At 39.9% G+C, this 23,265-nt stretch overlaps 1 protein-coding gene across 1 annotated transcript; it reads left to right on the top strand.

Moving 5' to 3' along the window:
- Window positions 1-2,610: 2,610 nt before the first annotated feature.
- Window positions 2,611-16,479, top strand: LOC127448771 (cytochrome P450 27C1-like). The gene is made up of 9 exons (XM_051711623.1): window positions 2,611-4,053; window positions 7,505-7,695; window positions 8,191-8,390; window positions 9,033-9,242; window positions 9,355-9,518; window positions 12,386-12,549; window positions 14,710-14,788; window positions 15,069-15,272; window positions 15,403-16,479. The coding sequence occupies exons 1-9, from the start codon at window positions 3,772-3,774 to the stop codon at window positions 15,517-15,519; spliced, it is 1,611 nt and encodes a 536-aa protein (XP_051567583.1). The 5' UTR covers window positions 2,611-3,771; the 3' UTR covers window positions 15,520-16,479.
- The last annotated feature ends 6,786 nt before the right edge of the window (window positions 16,480-23,265 follow it).

The raw sequence follows: 23,265 nt of genomic DNA, 5'->3' as shown, positions 1-23,265 counted from the left end.
ATCACACTTTTATTAGGTTTTGCACTGTATTTATATTATGTTGTAAGAATGTTTGATGCATATTTGTTACTGCATTTAAGATTATGCAGATTGCAGTAAAATGAAAGGGACTATACAGGGTTATGCAACAGGCCTTACAAGAAAAAGAGGAGGATAGAGGAGCGTAAATGTGTGTGCGTGGTGGAGTGGGGGGGTTCTTTGTTATGCTGTTGCATCTCCCAGCACAACATGAAGGGGTTCCATAGAGGTGAACTCCACTTTATGCCAGGACTACTTAAGAGGCTTGTGGGAATGTGCCCAATAGTGTACGCTGCCCAGTGTTCTGGTGAGATTTATTATTCATGTACTCTACAGTTCTTCCTTGCCCCAGGTGCCCCCACAAACTCTTTCAGTTATAACTGCCAAAAGTGAAAGACCTTGTTTGACATGGACTTAAAACACCTTTGACCTAATGCCAGTGAGCACCAGCATAAGACTTGGCCAAGGACAGATTATGGTCCTGTGAGGCCCAAACACACACGTACTTGAAAAGGATGGACATAAAATACACTTATAAACTTTTTGGGGGGGTGTCAGGCCCTTCCAGGCCTCTCAGCTTGAGACCCCTGGCAGTCAGGGACCCCAAGACACCAGCCATAATCGATTCTTAGACTTCGCATAGTAAAGTGTGCCTTAATACATTTGGCAAGTTTGCGTTCATTTGCTATTGAATGATATTACTCTCAAATGCAATTATACACGTTCATTGTGTAAATCCCTACATGCTAAATAGAACAACCAACAATCACAATAACCTGTCACACACATATATTAGATACATAATAATTATGTTGTATTGTTGTAATAGTTGTCAGATGGATAGACTTAGGCTAGATGGGGAACAATTCAATTTCCTCACAATTTAGAGCAACGTATGTACAGGTGTGAATTCATCATTGTACACTACACAGTGCTGTAATCTCCTTGTCTTTCAGTATTGACAAGTACAACCTGTATATGCAGAATATGTTACACAATGTGGGATATGTGTAACTGTATGATTTACAATATCTACTGTAAATTATTTCCTAAATTGCTTTACTATCTTTTATAGAGAGTGATGGAGCTGGAGGCTGATGAATCCCCACACATTTTTGTGTATTTTGATGAGGCAGGATTCAACTTGACCAAAGTCAGGAGACGTGACCGTAATATTATTGGTCACCGAGCCACCGTTGATGTGCCAGGCCAGCGTGGAGGGAACATTACAATGTGTGCTGCCATATGTGGGATTGGTGTACTCCGCCACATTCCCATCATTGGGCCCTATAACACACAATGTCTCCTCAGTTTCCTGGAAACTCTGTTTCCTGAGAATGAGAGGGGGTTGGTAAGAAATGACTTGCCACCATACTCCCCATTCCTAAATCCCATTGAGGAGTTCTTTTCTGCATGGAGATGGAAGGTCTCCCGCTCTCACGACCAGTTGTCCTTACTGGGTGCAGTGGATGCTGGTTGTGAGGATATCACGGCAGATTGTTGTAGGGGGTGGCTGCGTCATGGCAAAAGATTTTTCTCTCGCTGCATTGCAAGGGAGGATATCAGGTGTGATGTAAATGAAATGTTGTGGCCAGACAGAGAGGAGAGATTGGAAGACCAATGAGGTTGATGAACTTGCAGCATAGTTTATTTTTTCTTGCACATATTGTAGTTCCTGAATTTTGCTGTTGTATATACACTATATTGCCAAAAGTATTCGCTCACCCATCCAAATAATTGAATTCAGGTGTTCCAATCACTTCCATGGCCACAGGTGTATTAAATGAAGCATCTAGGCATGCAGACTGCTTCTACAAACATTTGTGAAAGAATGGGCCACTCTCAGGAGCTCAGTGAATTCCAGCGTGGTACTGTGATAGGATGCCACCTGTGCAACAAGTCCAGCTGTGAAATTTCCTTGCTACTAAATATTCCACAGTCAACTGTCAGTGGTATTATAACAAAGTGGAAGCGATTGGGAATGACAGCAACTCAGCCACGAAATGGTAGGCCACGTAAAATGACAGAGCGGGGTCAGCGGATGCTGAGGCGCATAGTGCGCAGAGGTCGCCAACTTTCTGCAGAGTCAATCGCTACAGACCTCCAAAGTTCATGTGGCCTTCAGATTACCTCAAGAACAGTGCATAGAGAGCTTCATGGAATGGGTTTCCATGGCCGAGCAGCTGCATCCAAGCCATACATCACCAAGTGCAATGCAAAGCGTTGGATGCAGTGGTGTAAAGCACGCCGCCACTGGACTCTAGAGCAGTGGAGACGCGTTGTCTGGAGTGACGAATCACGCTTCTCCATCTGGCAATCTGATGGATGAGTCTGGGTTTGGCAGTTGCCAGGAGAACGGTACTTGTCTGACTGCATTGTGCCAACTGTGAAGTTTGGTGGAGGGGGGATTATGGTGTGGGGTTGTTTTTCAGGAGCTGGGCTTGGCCCCTTAGTTCCAGTGAAAGGAACTCTGAATGCTTCAGCATACCAAGAGATTTTGGACAATTCCATGCTCCCAACTTTGTAGGAACAGTTTGGGGATGGCCCGTTCCTGTTCCAACATGACTGCGCACCAGTGCACAAAGCAAGGTCCATAAAGACATGGATGAGCGAGTTTGGTGTGGAAGAACTTGACTGGCCTGCACAGAGTCCTGACCTCAACCCGATAGAGCACCTTTGGGATGAATTAGAGCGAAGACTGCGAGCCAGGCCTTCTCGTCCAACATCAGTGTCTGACCTCACAAATGCGCTTCTGGAAGAATGGTCAAAAATTCCCATAAACACACTCCTAAACCTTGTGGAAAGCCTTCCCAGAAGAGTTGAAGCTGTTATAGCTGCAAAGGGTGGGCCGACGTCATATTAAACCCTATGGATTAAGAATGGGATGTCACTTAAGTTCATATGCGTCTAAAGGCAGATGAGCGAATACTTTTGGCAATATAGTGTATTTTCTCTGTTCAAGCTTTCATTACGGATTTTTGGTTGGCTGTAAAGTGTGTACATACAATGATGAGAAATGTTTGAATAAATGTTTTGTTGAAAGTATAGTGTGTGCCATGACTTTTGGACATCAGTACTATTCAGCTGCCTACATATACAGTCTTAGCAATTGGACAATATTACATAGTGGGTAACTATCACACTTTCAGAGTACACTGTCATTTGACGAGATGTCTTTGCATTTTGACTGTCTTGGTCTAAGCCATGATAAAGGAACCTTTTGTTCTGATGACAATGATTTATTCATTGATGGATTTATTTACATTTGAAACATGAGGTAATTCTTTTGATTGAGTAATCACCATTTGCAGGTCACAGAGCGGTGTGCTGAATGTACCACGTGATGTGAGGATTGTACTTGTAAGTTTGTTTCAGTAAATGTGCCAAATCGATTGAGGAAAAACTGTAAATGAGGACTACGAAGTCTTGCGGTTAAAGCGGGTGAATTCAAGAACTTCCAGACACAATCGAGGTAAACCAGCCAAGTGCGTGATATAATCCCCCAATTTCTTTTGCAACAAAAGAAAATCCCCACACTCAGTGTTTCATCCGACACGCCCACTCCCTCGTTGGGTGTGACTAAGGACCACTATTCATCCCAGTGCCAAATTCCAGTGTCCAATCCCCTTCCCTAATGCTGCACTTCTCCCGTGAATCGTTTAAAAGCCGCTGCGCTCCACACATCCAGCACGCATTCGCTTCTGTCTTCAAGCGGTGTCTCACCTCAGCTGCAGTAAACGCATAACTTTAGAGATGGCACTTCAGAGCACTGTTCTTCACCTGGGCCGCAAGAGTCTGCTCCAGAAGACTTGCAAGCAGTTTTTCCAGCAAGCCCAAGGGCTGCACAAGTCCGTGGCGAGCGGCTCTCTGGAGATCGCGGCGCACAGTCCGGCGGCTCTCAAGGAGGAGAACATGGAGGAGGCGCAGAAGGTGGAGAGAGTAAAGACCCTCCAGGAGATGCCCGGACCCAGCACTATCTCCAACCTCATGGAGTTCTTCTACCGGGATGGCTTCAGCCGCATCCATGAGATCCAGGTGAGTGGAGATCAAAGTCAAGAGACTTTTGTGCATTCACATTTGCATTGAACTTCTTTGGTGCATTTTAAGCGCACAGTTCACACGTTCAATACACATTGAAAAAAATGTTACCATAAAATGTGCTTTACGTGGTAACTAAATAAACTGGGTTTATTCAAGTCAAAATATTATTTCATATCAATGAATGTATTCATTTGGTTACACCAACAAAACTTACTGTAAGGGTTCAATCAGGTTAAAAATGCGGGGTAACGATAGCAGTTTACCGCTTTTTACAGTGCACGATCAGTGGAAAAGATATATAAAAAAATGCAAAATACATTAGCCAGTCAGACTCGTATGCTTTTGTCCTCCTCATTTGCTCTTTGCACTGGAACTTTACCTTCCAAGTAACTTTATTTTCTTTTTTCTCTGCTAGTAATCACTGTTACATGCAGCATTGTTGCGCGTTTGATTAATAAACTTTGATTTTAGTGGATTGGAATACAATAAAAATGTTGCCTGGTACTCTACAGTGCGGACACGTGAGGGGTGTTGAATTACTTTTGGAGTTGCATAAACTGGCGAGTCTCCACCCCATCCTGGGGGTGAGTTGCAAAACCTTATTTTGTCCTAGGCACAGTCTGGCGAGGGGGATCAAATTAAAATGATATAGCAGGCAATAAGGTGTCCCTGCCAAACATATTGAAACAGTTAACTAACAGTCATACAGTCTTTGTGGAGATGTAGATAATGTCAGTAAGGAAATGACTGATGTGATTTGGGGTAAAAGACACTTTAGTGCTGTATCAGCATTGTTTTAACATAAACTCTCTTATTTCAATAAAGCTTTCACCGTTTTAAGAAGGTTTGACGGTGTTGGCAAAAGTCAAGATTAGATAAACTTCGAGAGGATATCATGGAATGCTGGTCTAGACTGTATACACTACCAGTGAAAACATTAAACACGCCTATGTCTCATTCTTACATATCTGTGAAGTCTTCGGAAATATGAAATAACACAAATAGAAGTATGGGAAATATGAGTGACTGAAAATGTTAAACAAATCAAACCATCTTATATTTTAAAGGTTCCCCATTTAAAAAAAAAAAAAAAGATTAGCACTCACATAAGATGAAGACTCCTGTCATAAAAGTAACCTTATAAAAGCTGTTTTGTTGTACATGGAGAGGGTCCCCTCATGGGGGCTGCCATGTTGAGATCACATGATCAGCCGAATTACTACTGGCTTAAAGGAATATTCCAGGTTCAATACAAGTTAAGCTCAACCAGCAGCATTTGTGGCATAATGTTGATTACCACAAAAAAATATTTGGTCCCTCCTTTTCTTTAATGAAAAAAAGAAGCAAAAATCGAGTTACAGTGAGGCACTTACAATGGAAGTAAAAGTGGCCAATTTTTGGAGGGTTTAAAGGCAGAATTGTGACGCGTATAATTTCATAAAAGCACTTACATTAACTCTTCTGTTAAAACTCATGTATTATTTGAGCCATAAAGTTGTTTAAATTGTCATTTTATGGTTTGTTGACATTACATCGTCATGGCAATGAAGTTGTAAAATTGGCTATAACTTTACACATAAAAGGTTAGTAAGTGATTTTATCACACTAAAATCATGTTTACCTACATATTGTTTGTCTTGTGGCTATACATTTGAAACAGTGAATATTTTAATGTTCAAAATTGGCCCCCATTCACTTCCATTGTAAGTGCCTCACTGTTATCCAGATTTTTGCATTTTTTTAAAGAAAACAAGGGGCAAGTCAAAATGGATTTTTGTGGTAATGAATATTATGCCACAAATGCTGTCGATTGAGCTTAACTTGTCTTGAACCCGGAATATTCCTTTAATCTCAGTAACCTCAACAGAGCACAACTGTGCCCGTCCACTGTTTCGGCTGCCTGAGAAATATTTCTTCCATAGACTTTTCATAAAAGAGTTCTAAAGCATGAACCAAACCAACCAGCTCCGACTTGAATCACAACATTACAAGCTTTGTTTTGAATCAAAAAAGTATTCAAAAATCGGACAAAAAGACAAAGGTACAAGACTGTGTACTTACAGTCTTTCACAAAGGCATGAACTACAGTCCCATGAAGCACTGCGAATGACGTAATCGAATATAAAACGATGGAAATATATAAAACTGTTGATTTTAGGTAATTGATTATACGTATAGAAGCAATATAGTTTAAGTTTATTTGCGAAATATTCCGATCTATACAAATATATGAGTAGTTTGAGCGTGAAGGGAGACAGACTCTTGAGTCATTCGCAGTACTTCATGGGAGTGGTCGGTCTTTTCTAGGCTTGTTTGGTGGGCTTTCTTGGCCACAGTTCTCTGATTGGTGGATTTTTCTCTGCTGGACCATGGGTGGCGCATTAATGCACAGGCTTATAGAGGCTGAAGCCCAGGGGCCTACAACTCCCATGGGGACCAGCTCGTGGCCATGGGGCCCATTTTCCCCTATTCATGTTCGCGGGAGGAGCGCGAATAAACGCTTTCATCGGGAGACATGGTTGCTGACGTGGAGACAGTGCGCAACCGTTGACGGCTCTGTGTAGTGCTTGTTCAATGCACAGCAGTACCCCCCCCCCCACACACACACACGTGATAATGAAGTTGAAATAACGTGGACAGATAGCTTCAACAAAAAGCATATATCATCAATGAACAACCTCGGAGCTCACTGTAGCACTGTCTTTAAAGGTTTGCAAGTTATTGGTAAAAATCAATTAGTCTATGGAAAAAAATATAGGGCATTTTTACTTCCGGAACCCGACTGTTGCGCTCTCATACATACATTTCTGCAATGGCATCAGTCACTGAAAGCTATTGCGTTTAAGAATAATGCTGCACCCATGCCCCTAGGTGTCAGTGTAAGTCCAAGACGACAAAAATACTGAGTGCACCTTTAAATTCTTTATAGAAGCCACTTAGAATTTTAGATTTGTAAAGAAATTCATATATAGGCACAATTTAAATTTGTCTACAAAACTAATTTAAAGCATTTAAACGTATGCTTTTAGATCTAAAGGCTTTTATGATGATGAGAAACAAAACTCCAGTCAAGTGTATCCAAACGTTTGACTGGCAGTGTATACAGTATATTTGAGGTTTATACAGTATATATTCATATATATTCATAGTAATTAGTGATGATGACCCTAATGCAGATTAGCAGGAGCTCAGCTTCAGAAATCCAGACTTTGTTAAGCTTTAAATCCGAAGTATACTTGACTTATTATCAGTAATCCACTTAACAACACCGAGAGTGAATGAGTGGGCAATTTTTCCACCTGCAAGAAAAGCAATCTGTTTAAAGTAAAGTACAAGGAGGTTTAGGTGAGAGGTTTAAATGATTAGATTACATTCGCGAGACCCACGTAAATCAAGTCCCCGAAATAACGTATCATAACGTTCCCTGCTCTGCCCTCTCTGGTAGATGGAGCACTCTCAGAAGTATGGCAAGATCTTCAAGTCTCGATTTGGACCTCAGCTGGTGGTGTCTATCGCTGACAGAGACATGGTGGCTCAGGTTCTTAGGGCTGAAGGTGTGGCTCCTCAGAGAGGCAACATGGAGTCCTGGAAGGAGTACAGAGACTTGAGGGGGAGATCCACTGGACTCATTTCAGCGTAAGAACCTACTGATGTGCTTTCTGGATGAGTGGTGTTGTTGAGAGGTTAAAGAACTCGGCTGGTAACTGAAAGGTTGTAGGTTCAAACTTTACAAGGGGTTATTCATAAATGACAAATTAGAAACGCGCCTGCTGAAAAGACTAGCTTAGGCCAGCATGAATTTCCATGCTGGTCCAGGCTGATTTATGCTGGTTTGGTTGCTGTCCAGCAAACATTGCTTGTCAACCAGAATGATCTTTCTGGTGAAGCTGGTTGACCAAGGAAGTCTTGCTGGCTATGCTAGATTGAAACCTGGTGGAAACACCAGCATACCAGCATTCCATGCTGGAGACCAGCATTCAAAGCATAACATATACTGCATAGCAGCAATGCTGGTATTTTTAAGGGGTGTGAATATGTGTGCAAATATTCCATTGTTAGATGCCATTTTTATGCTGGTTTCTCAGTCTCTGCTAAAAAAGATGTACAATGTACGACGTTTTCTTTCTCCAGCGAGGGTGACGAGTGGTTGAAGATGCGCAGTGTTCTTCGTCAGCTCGTCATGCGCCCAAAAGACGTGGCCGTTTTCTCCCCTGATGTTAACGCTGTGGTGGCTGACCTGGTGGACAGAGTCATGACACTTCGAAGCCAACAGACAGATGGCCGTACTGTCCTCAACATCAATGACCTGTTCTTCAAATATGCCATGGAAGGTGAGGCAGATGGTTTTTTTTTTGGCTAAGTATATTTAGCTCTTGCTTTGATCACCGGACATGGTTTTTCCTTCATTGTGTTCTGATTTTCACTACCGTTATGCTAGAGAAGAAAATCAGGTAGCACTGTATAATGGTCTTTCTGAATTAATCTGGAAGGGAATTTTAGGGCTTTTTATAAATGAAATTAGATCCAGCTACCTGGGTAGTCTGAGTAATCCTCCTTGGCTATCATTCATAAAATTAAATAGAATTAATCAGGTGTTCCACAGACAGAAAAGCCCAAGTGACCAGATGGAATTTATTCACAATGCAGCATTGAATAGGATAATCTTCCAAAACCTAATAATTCTGAGTAAACCCTTTTTGTTTAGGGGGGATTTTTTTGGATTTGGCCTGCAAACGTTCTAGCAAACTCTTTGACTGTTGAAGAAGATTGCCTAATAAATCGATAAATAGAAGTCCAATTGAAAATATGATTTGTAATGATGTATTGAAAGCCTTCAAAGTAGGATATTTTGTGGAATCTCACAACACCCTAATTAGAAAAGCAAAACAGTATTACGAGATTCACATCAGATCTGTGGCGAAGTACATAAATGTAAAGAGACACACATTGTTTAAATGTTAACTATTTTCTAGGTGTCGCAACCATTTTGTACGAGACCCGCCTGGGCTGCTTGGAAGACAAAATTCCCAAGATGAGTCAGGAGTACATTGCTGCACTGCACCTCATGTTCAGCTCTTTTAAGACCACCATGTATGCCGGTGCCATTCCCAAATGGCTGCGTCCTATCATTCCCAAACCCTGGGAGGAATTCTGCAGCTCATGGGATGGCCTCTTTAAATTCAGTAAGAGCAGAGGGAACTGTGATGGGGTTTAGTGCCATTGTTAGTCTTCTATTTACTGTGTTGTTTTTTTTTGTGGTTCTGTTTAAAGTTTGTATATATCTGTTTTTTTTAGGCCAGATCCATGTGGACAAGAGGCTTTCAGAGATCAAAAAGAAGATGGAGAAAGGTGAAGCGATTAAGGGAGGGTTGTTGACTCACATGCTCGTCACCAGAGAGATGAATTTGGAGGAGATCTATGCAAACATGACAGAAATGCTCCTGGCTGGGGTGGACACGGTAAGCTCAAGGGCTTCTGGGAAGATTTTATTGCTTTAGGTTGCTATTTCATAGCTCACGAGACTTAATGGAGATCTCAGCTTCATTTTAGTATAAACTTTGTCTCAGATGTTTCTCCTAAAGTTACTGCGGAATTGAAGTAGACTCAAATGAGACAATTGTTGACATCAGACTGTTAACACTGTGAATTCGGCGACAGGAGGTCGAAAGTTCTGCTGCAGAAATTGGTCTGTTTACCGAAATACAAACCACTGCCCCCAGTGGACGAAGCTGAAAGTGTTATTAAAGGGATAGTTCACCCAAAAATGAAAATGTAAAAAAAGTGTACTCACCCTCATGCCATCTCAGGTGTGTTTGACTTTCTTTCTTCTGCAAAACACAAATTATGACTTTTAGAGGAATATTTCAGCTCTGTAGCAAGTGAATGGGTGCCAAAATTTTGACTCTCCAAAAAGCACATAAAGGCATCATAAAAGTAATCCATACGACTCCAGTGTTTTAATCCATATCTTCAGAAGTGATGACAGGTGTGGGTGAGAAACCTTTTTTGCTAGAAATTCTTCTCCCTGCCCAGTAGGGGGCTATATGCAGGAATGTGAGTCGCCATAAACACAAGAAGAAGAGTAGAGATTGACTGAACAGGGAGGAGAATTTGTAGTCAAAAAGGACTTAAATATTGATCTGTTTCTCACCCACACCTATCGTATCACTTCTGAAGATATGGATTACTTTTATTCTGACTTATGTGATTTTTGGAGCTTCAAAATTTTGGCACCAGTTCATTTGTATTGTATGGAACAAAAGGGCTGAGAAATTCTTCTAAAAATCTTCAATTGAGTTCAGCAAGTGATACACATCTGGGATGGCATGAGGGTGAGTCAATGATGAGGGAATTTTCATTTTTGGGTGAACTATTCCTTTAAGGTGAAATGTCCACCGGGTGGCGCCAAAAGCGACTTGTATTATAAATTGTTATACAGATTGTTAATTGTTATACAGATTAATTGTTATAAAATGTAGTACAGTAAAAAAGAATCCATATTTTATTAACCCTGCTCCCTAATCCAAACCTCAACCCTGAACCTAACCGTCAGTGAAGTAGAGTAAATATTCTTGTCTATGTCTCGAAGGTTGCTTGCACATCAGTAACACCACAGGAAAAATGGTTTGAAAGTTTGAATCGATAGAGCTATCAAATTAACATGGATAGCACAGAATAGATAATTTGGTCTTGTAAGGATTTGATGACAAATGTTTGATTTCATATAGAATCTCTGACTTTTGATTGCAGACTTTATGTTGGTAAATCTGAGCACAGTTTGAGGCATTTTTGAGATCTCTTCTGAAACACTAGAGGAGACAAATATGAGATTGTTTGCAGCCTTTTTCTTAGGAGAAACATCTTAGCAGCAGGAGATTTAAGCAAAGCTCTCCATTTAATCTCACCGCTGTCTAGGAGAAACCGTGAAGAATTACAGAGATGTAATTTGCGACTTTTATGTTACACAGTGTGAAATATGACCTGTTAGCAATGCCTGCACTGACTTGATGCATAGTTTTAATTATACAATGCATCCAAGCTGCGAGTGTGTGTGCGTGTTGATGCAAGAAGCCAAGACACACTTTGCTGGAGAAGCAGTTGCCTCTAATGTTGATGACAAACAAATCTTCCCATCAGGATGGTGTCACCGGGTGCCTTTTTCTCTTCCCATGAACTCTTTTCAAATGGTCCGATCGTGACGGGTGTCCGAGGTCTCCATGGAGAATTCTGTGTTCACCTGACCTCGCACTGACCTCTCCCATACGTCTCACCACCAGCCACCCACAAAAAACTAGATGTGCCTAGACTCTCTCGTTTTGTTGATGTGTCTGTTGGCGTCTCCTTCCCTTTGATCTGTCCCTCTCGTTTTGTTTCAACTGTAGGATCGCATTAGCAATCACGAGCCAAAGCTGGTCACGTCATCTTTGTCTTTCTTTCCATCTCGATTTCCCTTCATCTCTGGGAGCCAAGGTGCATGTTTTGGGTTATTGTTCCAAAAAGGAATTAGTCACCCAAAAATGAAAGAGGAGGGTATAAAAAGGCTTTGTTCACACTGCACACAAATCTCATTTGGTCTTAAATCCGATCTTTAGGACTAACCATTCGCACCATCATTTTGCAAATTGTGAAATCTAATCCATTTGTTCCAGTATATCTACATCATTTGCTATAGTAATGAAGTAAGAATCATCACGATGCCAAGAGACTTTCTCATACAACAGCTGCAAGTGAGGACAGAAAACTATAAATTATGTCTCTGCTACACATTCAGACATATTCTTTGTCCAAAATATTTGAACTTCAAACCACTTATGGATGAGTAACCTTAATGGGTTTGCAAACATTGGACTTCATGTGGAATTTTGCTGTTCAGATTACAAAAAAGCAAAACAGATTTGGGTCAAATATGGCCAGAAATGAGATTCTGCACAAAGCCAAAGAGTTAGCGAAGGGCTGTGTGATCACTGGAGCTGAACACACATGGTATATGCATTTTGGGTTTTGGTTGATGATGAATTGGTGTTAGCGTGGCAGGTGTTTGATTACAGGATAATGGGGCCAAAAAAGGAGAAAGACCCCAACAAGCGGTAGAGAGTGAATGATGTCAGCTGGGCGATCTTTGAAAGAAAACTGGAAAGAGCACCATGGGGGGGAGTGTTTTTCATCCACGGACCTATAGAAAATCAGTGGTTATGTAATGGACCATCTTATGTAACGCTGCATGACATAGTGGTTAAACATTCTTGAACAGGCTGAGGAATTAGATCATGTAAATATTGCTAATCTGCTTGAAATCTTCAACCTTCTCTTCACCTCCCCTCTACAGACCTCTTTCACACTGTCATGGAGCACATACCTTCTGGCAAGACATCCCATGGTACAGCAGGAGATCTTTGAGGAAGTGGACCGTGTGCTGGGTGGGCGGGTCCCAACTGGAGAGGATGTTGCTAATTTACCCCTGATTAGAGGGCTTGTCAAAGAGACCCTCAGGTAAGCTCCACCCAACAACAGTCAACAGGCATGTTCTTGTACAGAAGACATCTTAAATGATCAAACATCAGAACATCAGATACATCAGTAAAGTTAGTTAAGATGGATTGACAAAGCCTTGACAGAAAGTTCAGAGTAGTTTTAATAGCTTGAAAGTATAATGGTTATAATTTAAAGGTTAAACAGGCCTTAGGGTGGTTGCTAGGACATTGCTATGGGGTTGCTAGGGTGTTCTGGGTGGTTACTTGGGCATTGCAAGGTGGTTGCTAGATAGAGGAAACATTTTATTCACTTACATTCTGAGACGAAGGTCGGTCTATGGGACTTTCGGATTTTTTTTAGAGGCCAGTAAGTCTATGTCTAAATCTAAGTCTTTGGACCCGCTTTATATTAGGTGTCTTTAACTACTAGGTACTTAAAGGGATAGTTCACCCAAAAATGAAAATTCTCTCATCATTTACTCACCCCAATGCCATGAATCTTTTTCTTCTGCTGAACACACTATGATTTTTAGAAGAATATTTCAGCTCTGTAGGTCCATACAAAGCAAGTGAATGGGTGCCAAAATTTTGCCAAAAAACTCATAAGGGCATCATAAAAGTAATCCATATGAGGGTTTTAATCCATATCTTTAAAAGTGATATGATAGCTGTGGGTGAGAAACAGAGTCCTTTTTTGCTAGAAATTCTTCTCCCTCCCCAGTAGAGGGCGATATGTATGAAGAATGTAAATCACCAAAACACAAGAAGAAGAATGTGAAAGTTAAAGTGGAGATTGACTGAGCAGGGAGGAGAATTTATAATAAAAATGACTTAGATATTGATCTGTTTCGCACCCACACATCGTATCGCTTCTAAAGACATTGATTTAACCACTGGAGTTGTATGGATTACTTTAATGCTGACTTATGAGATTTTTGGAGCTTCAAAATGTTAGCACCCATTCATTTGCATTGTATGGACCAAAATAGCTGAGACATTCTTCTAAAAGTTCAGCAGATAAAAGAAAGTCATACACATCTGAGATGGCATGAGGGTGAGTAAATGAGAGAAATTTCATTTTTGGGTGAACTATCCCTTTAAGTATTTGATACAATGTACTTATTATGTACCTGCATGTCATTACATCTGTAGTTACACTGTTAAACTTATCCCTAAACCTAACTCTAACCTAGACCCTAACCCCTAATCCTACCTGTACCTCAACATCAAGAGCAGCAAATGCCCAATTCCCAGTGCGCTTTTTAAGTCCTCGTGGTCGCGTAGTGATTCGCCTCAAACTGGGTGGCGGAGGACGAATCCCAGTTCCCTCCGCGTCTGAGACCATCAGACCCACGCATCTTATCACGTGGCTTGTTGAGCGCGTTGCCACGGAGACAGCGCGTGTGGAGGCTTCACGCCATCCACCGCGGCATCCACACACAACTCATCACGCACCCCACCGAGAACGAACCACATTATAGCGACCACGAGGAGGTTACCCCATGTGACTCTACCCTCCCTAGCAACCGGGCCAATTTGGTTGCTTAGGAGACCTGGCTGGAGTCACTCAGCACGCCTTGGGATTCGAGCTAGTGAACTAGCAAACTCCAGGGGTGGTAGCCAGCGTATTTTACCACTGAGCTACCCAGGCCCCCGACCAAGTCGTTTTCTAAGTCTGTTAGAAATAATAAAGCCTTCTATGTCAGAGGCTGAAGTCTACAGAAACAGACTGAAGGACTGAGTTTGGTGGATATAGCTTTTCAAAGGATTACAGTGAGAAACGTTCATCGGAAGTCTTTGAGTTTTTTGAGCGTTTGCTGTGGAAAAACTGTTAGTCTGATCAGAACAGGCTGTAGGACTGTGCTGAGTTTGAAGGATATGTCTCGAAAGCTTTAGGAGGAATAACAGTCAGAAGTGTTCAGTGAAAGTGTATAGGATTTTTGATTGTTTGCTATGGGAAAACTGTTAAAAAGATATATACTGTGACGAGTTTGGTGGATGTAGAAAGCTCTAGGAAGAGTTAAGGTTCAGGTTAAGAGTTGAGGTTAAGGTTAAGAGTCGGTTAAGATTCTGTCAAGCCAACATATTATACAGAATTGCATCGTTTATTCAGTTGATGTGCTCTTTCAATAAACAAGCAGTATTGATTTACGATTTAGCTCCTTTCTAATGCCTGCAGGCTTTTCCCTGTTCTCCCTGGAAACGGCCGTGTTACACAGGATGATCTGATCATTGGAGGTTATTTCATTCCTAAAGGGGTAAGAGCAGATATTGTGTGATTGTGTGTGCATGCAAACTTATTAATATGCCTTTTGGTTTAATATGTATTAATAGAACTAATACATTCGTTTTGTATTAATAGTATTAAAATGCAATAATATGTAAATACCTTTGTCATACACATTTCGATGCTGACCTGTGTAGTCAGTGCATTAATCAAGTTAAAAAGTCCATTGTCCTGCAATTAGAGAACAGCCTAAATCAAACACTCGCCAATGAGTCTCGGTGAGAAAAACGAACAACCTCCTGTATTCGCAGACTCAGCTGGCTCTGTGTCATTACTCAACCTCCATGGATGAGGAGAACTTCCCCCGCGCTGATGAGTTCCGTCCGGACCGCTGGATCCGCAAGGATGCCTCTGACCGCGTCGATAACTTTGGCTCCATCCCGTTTGGCTATGGTATCCGCAGCTGCATCGGGAGAAGAATAGCCGAATTGGAGATGCATCTGGCTCTTACACAGGTGTGTGTGTGTGTGTGTGTGTGTGTGCATGTACATGTACAGCTCAATAAATGCAGCATATTTATACAATATAAGCACAGTGTTTGAATTCATTTGTTTAATGGTATGTTGGTGTTCTTCTCTTTCACAGCTCCTTCAGAAGTTCTGCATCGAGGTGTCTCCCCAGACCACTGATGTGCGTGCTAAAACTCATGGCCTCCTCTGTCCGGGAGCACACATCAACCTGAGATTTGTGGACCGAATGTAGACTGCCATTACACTGTGTAAATACAGTATAAACCTTAATCCACCTTGTGCTTTTAGAAGTCCAAAGATGGATAGTTTCATTATGTACAATAGTGCCTTTTGCTTTGTGTCTTTTTTAAATAGAGGTTTTTTTTTTTTTATTATTAATAATTATTGCTGCTTTGTAAGAATGTACATATCCAAACAGAAGACCAAATGTTTTGAAAATGTTTCGAACTGGCGCTCTTTTCTGATGTCCAATCAATACCGATTATTTTTAGAATTGTGTTTGAAAATGCTAATCTTTTAAAAAAAAAAAAAAAAAAATTCAATTACATTTCTTCTTAGCTTGAAATATGAATTGACATGAAATATGGTCAAGAAGACTTTGTATATAGAGGTTTTACTGTTGCATTAGCTTTAGTGATAAGCTCATTATTTATTTAACATGGCTACTTACACCTACTCGTACACATGCAAGTATGCTCATATGCGCTTAATGACTTCTAGCTTACAAGTAAGACTTTCTTAAGCAAACATCAGTAAGTAAATCCTACCACAGCTGCAAAGCTACTTCAGAGAATTAGGAGTTGTGTTCATATCCTGTCCTGTGGACACTAATGTCATAAAATATTGTGCACATGAAACACTTCTTATCAGAAAGATGTCCATCTTGATTTCAGAGTGACTGTGTTTTTCTTATGAATATTAAATATCATGTCATTGTCGTATAAGAGCAGTGATTTTGTAAGTGGTTCCTCTGAGGAAAACATTTAAATGCAAACTACAAATGTGTGCTTCTTTGTTAGTGCACTTGCCTTGTAAGCAAAAGATGGATATTGAGACAAGTTGAGAATGAACTACTTGAAGATAAAATTAAGGTAGTTTTTGGGGGTCAAATTTGAAAGGGTTTGATATGTTGACACTGTTGAATGAGTTACTGAATTTTGTAAGAGAACAAATAAATGAATGAATTGCATTTTATTGTGTCTGTTGTATTATTAATTAATAATAGGCTACCATTAATTATAAATATGTTCCCAATATCATAAATGTCTTTATTAGCAGGCTTACCTAAGCTAATTCAACTGAAATATGACTGAGAATTTTCTGAAATAGACAGTAATGTTACTAATGTTTGGAAGTGTAATGCTTTTTTTTCTACAATGCCAAAAAAGAGAAAGAAATGATATTTTGCGCAAAGAAAATTAAGCCTACATTTAGGACCATTAAGTTTTTTTGTTTTTTTAATCAATTCTCATAACCATAATTCATCAAGACATTTTACTTTTATTATTCTTATTTCATAATACAGTCATTTTTTATCATTTTACAATAAAAAAAAGATTTTTTTATTTTTTATTTAAATCGCATGCATTAAAGACACTAACACAAAAATGACATGATACTTAATTAGTAAGTAACTAGTACTTAAGTAGTACCCAAATTAAAATTCTCTCATTATTTACACACCCTCATGACACCTAGATGTGAATGTCTTCTTTAGCTAAACACAAATGAAGATTTTTTTTTTTTTAAATATCTCAGCTCTGTTTGTCCATACAATGCAAGTGAATGGTGGCCAGAAATGTAAAGGTCCAAAAAGGACATAAAGGTAGCATAAAGTAATCCAGACTCTAGGTAGTTAAATCCATGTCTTTAGAAGTGATATGATAGGCGTGGTTGAGAAACAGATACATTTTTATGTCCTTTTGTACCATAAATTCTCCTCCCTGCCCAGTAGGTGGCATTGTGCACATAGAATGCAAATCATCAAAAACAAAAGAAGAAAAATGTGAAGGTGAAAGTGTAGATTTATAGGTTAAAAAAAAAAAGACTTCTGTAATGATCTGTTTCTCATCCACACCTATCATATCACTTCTGAAGGCATGGATTTAACCACTGGAGTCATATGGATTACTTTTATGCTGCCTTCAAAGTTCTGGCCATGATTCACTTGCAATGTATGGACCTACGGAGCTGATATTTTCTTCAAAAAAATATTCATTTGTGTTCTGCAGAAGATAGAAAATCATAAACATCTTGGATGGCATTAGGTCGTGTAAATTAGAAAGTAAATGCATTTGTCCAATAGTCAATACATGCCATATCGATCTCTCTATGATGTAATCCTTATCTCTCTCCACCAGATGGCAGGATGGTATGATTAAGCAAAGGGAGGGGCAAATTATTAAATTATTCCAACTAACTCAAGTCACGTTTGCCGCTTAGTGGCATAGAGTGAATTATCTAAAACATCAATACCTATAACCAAATGAATAAATATTAAGAAATGCCAATACCAAGTGCGGTTCTATGTTCATTGCTTGTGAGACGTAGAAAATAGGATATGGAGCTAAATTCATGTCTAAAGTCTTTGAAACGTAAAAGCATGTTGAATTGCTCTAATTGAAAAAAAAATGCATTGTATTATTAGTGCTTGCATTTAAATGTTTTGCATTTACAGTGCTTGCATTTTGGGAGGCTGAAATTTAAAGGTGCAGTATGCAAGATTTAGAAACCATTGTTATTAATTTTTTTTTTTTTTTTTTTGGGGGGGGGGGGGGGGGATTTTTCCCCTTTTTCTCCCAATTTGGAATGCCCAATTCCCAATGCGCTCTAAGTCCTCGTGGTCGCATAGTGATTCGCCTCAGTCCGGGTGGCGGAGGACGAATCCCAGTTGCCTCCGTGTCTGAGAGTCAACCCGCGCATCTTATCTTGTGGCTTGTTGAGCGCGTTGCCACGGAGACATAGCGCATGTGGAGGCTTCACGCCATCCACCGCGGCAACCACGCTCAATTCACCATGCGCCCCACCGAGAACAAACCACATTATAGCGACCATGAGGAGGTTACCCCATGTGACTCTACCCTCCCTAGCAACCGGGCCAATTTGGTTGCTTAGGAGACCTGGCTGGAGTCACTCAGCACGCCCTGGGATTTGAACTAGCGAACTCCAGGGGTGGTAGCCAGCGTATTTTACCACTGAGCTACCCAGGCCCCCAACCATTGTTATTAATGACACCTGTGGCCGCTAAGTGAACTGCAGCCTGTTGCTTGTGATCTCGCACACACACTCCAGAGGGACGCGAGCGAGCATCGACCAAAACAAAGAGATGTTTGCGTCATGATGACAGATGAGGTAACATAATTAAAATTACACAGTTATGATTGTTTTACTACAAACTTTGAGACTGTATATTATATTTGAATCTCCAGTGCTGGAACAGGGCTAAAACAAAGTGAGGATATAGGTCTGACTATGCGAGACTGTAGTTTGAAATAATCACTTTTCTTTGCATGATACATTGACTGCATTTATACGATAGCCTATGTCGGCATTAGCTAGCTAGCCAGCTTTATCAATAGCTGTTAGCTAAATTTGGTGGATGATGACAGTATCTGTTTATAAAATAGACTGTACATTATATATATGTTGACACAATTCAGTATTGATGTGATTCCATCACAACTGTCATTTAGATATATTGATGCGCTATTGTTTTATAATAATAGAATGTATATATTTTCTGTATAACCAAGTTATGTTACACTAATGAATGGGTCATTTTGCATTATCTTGAACATTGTCTAGCATTCATTTCAAGTGTTATTGTAGTTTACCTTACTGAATAATTACAGATTATCATTATGTCAGTTACTGTGAATCAGCATACCTGACTTTTAGCATAAAGAGAAGATCGTTGAAATGATTTGAAAGTTACGAAGCAAGGTAGCTTCCAATTCATCAGCATTAGCAGGCAAGATCAAGTTAGCTAAAATTACACAGATCAATCCTTATGGCACTATATTTCACATGCTTTGCAGTTATGTAAGCTTACCTGTCCAATAAAAAGAACACCAATTTAGGGTCGGTTTTGATCCCCAAAACCAAACGAAGGACCATCCAGGAATCAAATGCCCTGCCGATGGTCACTTTAGTTTTCGCTCGACCACGATCACATTCCCGCTTAGCCAGATGGATTCAGTAGATAAATGTTTTTTTATTTTTTATTTTGGCTTATTCTGAGTTTGTGTAGGAGTCGGTGTTGTGCTGGGAGCCGGACATTTGCTGGATTCCATCTCTAAGATAACGTTACCTAGTGTTGCAGTTTGTTGTCGCTGAAAAGCGACCTGCTCCCCTCGCATGAAAATCAGTCTACAGGCTTTAATAGGCAACCTAGGAAGTCTGGGAAGGGCTCATTTTTTAAGTTGCGTTACAAGCCGTTCACACATTGGCAAAAAATGAAGGTGAATATTACATGAAAAATTTACATATTGCACCTTTAACATGGTTGTATTTTTAAGTATTGAATATTTCATTTGGAAACATTACACAACTCATTTCATTACTAAAAATTAAACAATAGATATTCACCTTCCAAAGTTTGTTTCCAAAATATTCAGTTCATTTGAAAATACTATCTAGATTTTTCGACAGGTAAAATTCAGCCCGTTTTATTTCGCTTAACAAGATTTGCTTCCTCAAATTCAGTGGTTCAGATTCAGTTGGAAATTTAACCTTCCACATCCGGGAGCTGCAGGAAAAGCAGCAGAGTACCGATGCACAATCTCGACCTGGTACTATTTGTTCTCACCAGTAGGTGGTGCAATGCGATCGGGTGTGGACTGCTGAAGACCAAAGCTACAGGTAGAGAGAATAGCCGTGTATGTTTTGACAGTTTGTTTTTCAAAATTGTTCATGGGTAGAAAATAGATAAATATTTGATTTGCACATATGGGTGAGCATAAAACGCACCTTTCCACTGATTGGTCAACCCGCGTCATCACCAGTTCCTCAGTGCCGTGCAACAGAATAATTATCCACCACTGCTCAACTTTTATTGCAGCTACATATTATTTATGTAGCTGCAATAAAATCACAATTCTAATTACATATTTAATGTAATTAAAATTCCCGAACTAGGACTACATGCTCCTTTGAAAATCTCATAAAGAGACACAGTTGAAGTCAGAAGTTTACATACACTTAGGTTGAGGTCATTAAAACTCATTTTTTAACCACTCCACAGATTTCATATTAGCAAACTATAGTTTTGGCAAGACGTTTAGGACATCTGCTTTGTTCATGACAAGTCATTTTTCCAACAGTTATTTACAGATGGATTGTTTCACTTTTTATTGACTATATCACAATTCCAGTGGGTCAGAAGTTTACATACACTAAGTTAACTGTGCTTTTAAGCAGATTGGAAAATGACAGAAAATGATGTCAAGCCTTTAGACAATTAGCTTCTGATAGGAGGTGTACTGAATTGGAGGTGTACCTGTGGATGTATTTTAAGGCCTACCTTCAAACTCAGTGCCTCTTTGCTTGACATCATGGGAAAATCAAAAGAAATCAGCCAAGAATTGTGGACCTCCACAAGTCTGGTTCATCCTTGGAAGCAATTTCTGAATGCCTGAATGTACCACGTTTATCTGTACAAACAATAGTACGCAAGTATAAACACCATGGGACCACGCAGCCATCATACTGCTCAGGAAGGAGACACATTCTGTCTCCTAGAGATGAATGTAGTTTGGTGGGAAAAGTGCAAATCAATCCCAGAACAACAGCAAAGGACCTTGTGAAGATGCTGGAGAAAACAGGTAGACAAGTATCTATATCCACAGTAAAATGAGTCCTATATTGAAATAACCTGAAAGGCTGCTCAGCAAGGAAATGCTCCAAAACCACCATAAAAAAGCCAGACTACAGATTGCAAGTGCACATGAGGACAAAGATCTTACTTTTTGGAGAAATGTTCTCTGGTCTGATGAAACTAAAATGTTACTGCTTGGCCATAATGACCATTGTTATGTTTGGAGGAAAAGGGGTGAGGCTTGCAAGCCGAAGAACACCATCCCAACCGTGAAGCATGGGGGTGGAAGCATCATGTTGTGGGGGTGCTTTGCTGCAGGAGGGACTGGTGCACTTCACAAAATAGATGGCATCATGAGGAAGGAAAGTGATGTGGATATATTGAAGCAACATCACAAGACATCAGCCAGGAAGTTAAAGCTTGGTCGCAAATGGGTCTTCCAAATGGACAATGACCCCAAGCATACCTCCAGAGCTGTGGCAAAATGGCTTAAGGACAACAAAGTCAAGGTATTGGAGGCCTACAAACCTGACTCAGTTACACCAGTTCTGTCTGGAGGAACGGGCCACAATTCCAGCAACTTATTGTGAGAAGCTTGTGGAAGGCTACACAAAATGTTTGACCCAAGTTAAACAATTTAAAGGCAATGCTACCAAATACAAACAAAGTGTATGTAAACTTCTGACCCACTAGGAATGTGATGAAAGACATAAAAGCTGAAATAAATAATTCTCTCTACTATTATTCTGACATTTCACATTCTTAAAATAAAGTATTTATCTTAACTGACCTAAGACATGGAATGTTTTCTAAGATTAAATGTCAGGAATTGTGAAAAACTGAGTTTAAATGCATTTGGCAAAGGTGTATGTAAACTCCTGACTCCAACTGTATTATTTGAAAGCCAGGGCTTGGGAGCATATGAGTGCACAAATAGATTTGCCAGGTTAAAATAAACTACAAAATGAAACCTAATTTTAAAATGAACTGATTACAGCGGGTGACATACCGTCAATGCTAATCATAAACCATACCCCAAAAATATTTCACTTAGGCTAATTCTAATGAAATTATAATAAATAAAAATAAATGCTGCACTAAATTTGCATCAGATTTTCTCGTAGGCAAATCAAAGACAGACAAATCAACAATAAACACAAGTGCTGTTTTTATTTTATCATTTGTTTATCTCATGTAACAACCGATTATGATTCAATTGATTTCTATTATTTAACTTACTATCTGCTGATTTTATTTAACAACTATATGAAGTGCAACAGTAAAAAAAAATAAAAAATGAGCCCAGTTTAAAATCTGTGGTCAACTGCATCTTAATTAAAGAGTGTTGACAGGGCACTTCTCCTTCAGGTAAGGTAAAACAGACCCAAAACGACTTTGGATAATGAAATTTGTGTTTAATTAAGTTGCTTTTAGTAAATACAAATATGTGTGTGTATGTACCTTTGCGCAATGGAGTTCTTGTTCATTGTAAATATGGCAAAGGCCGCCCCTGAAACCGTGACACGAGCACCGCCTACACTGCACAAAACGCATGTGTAATGAAGGAGCGAGAGCTTTATATCTCTTGATATTTCTCTTAATTTATGTACGTTGTTTTGCACTATTTTCTTTGCATGCCATTTCTTTCTAAGCTGCCATTGCTTATAAGCACTTAAAACTGAAATGGAGAGCGCTCCCAGCCAAGTGCATTGATCCTGAGAAAAAAGGCTGTGTGCTTTTCCGATAACTATGGGTCTTTTCCAATAACTATGGGTCTTAGCTCTTAAGAGCATTCTCTACATGCAGTTTTGTAATTATTTTTGTGCTGGAGGCTACAGTCTACTGTTTTTACACAATCACTGCTTTGTTCATCAAATGTGCATTTGCAATGTTTCATATATCATCTGTGGGTCGACCCTCGGGGTGCAAGCTTCTAGGGTCTGTGAAGACTATATAAAAAGTATAAAGAGGTAAATGTGTCAGCAGTCCTATTTCATGTGCACAATAGGGTGGTGAAAGCACTAACATAGGATAAATGTACAAACATTAACTGATTAAGCCCAAACTGATCATCAGTGCATAACAATGTGCGCGTGACAGTGCTCTTTGGTGTCAGAGAGGAAGATGAGAGTTTGTAAAGAGAAGGAATGTGGGAAGGCATGC

This window comes from Myxocyprinus asiaticus, chromosome 12 (genome assembly GCF_019703515.2).
Source record: "Myxocyprinus asiaticus isolate MX2 ecotype Aquarium Trade chromosome 12, UBuf_Myxa_2, whole genome shotgun sequence".
NCBI classification, from domain to species: domain Eukaryota; kingdom Metazoa; phylum Chordata; class Actinopteri; order Cypriniformes; family Catostomidae; genus Myxocyprinus; species Myxocyprinus asiaticus.
This window is presented reverse-complemented; position numbering and strand designations above follow the sequence as displayed.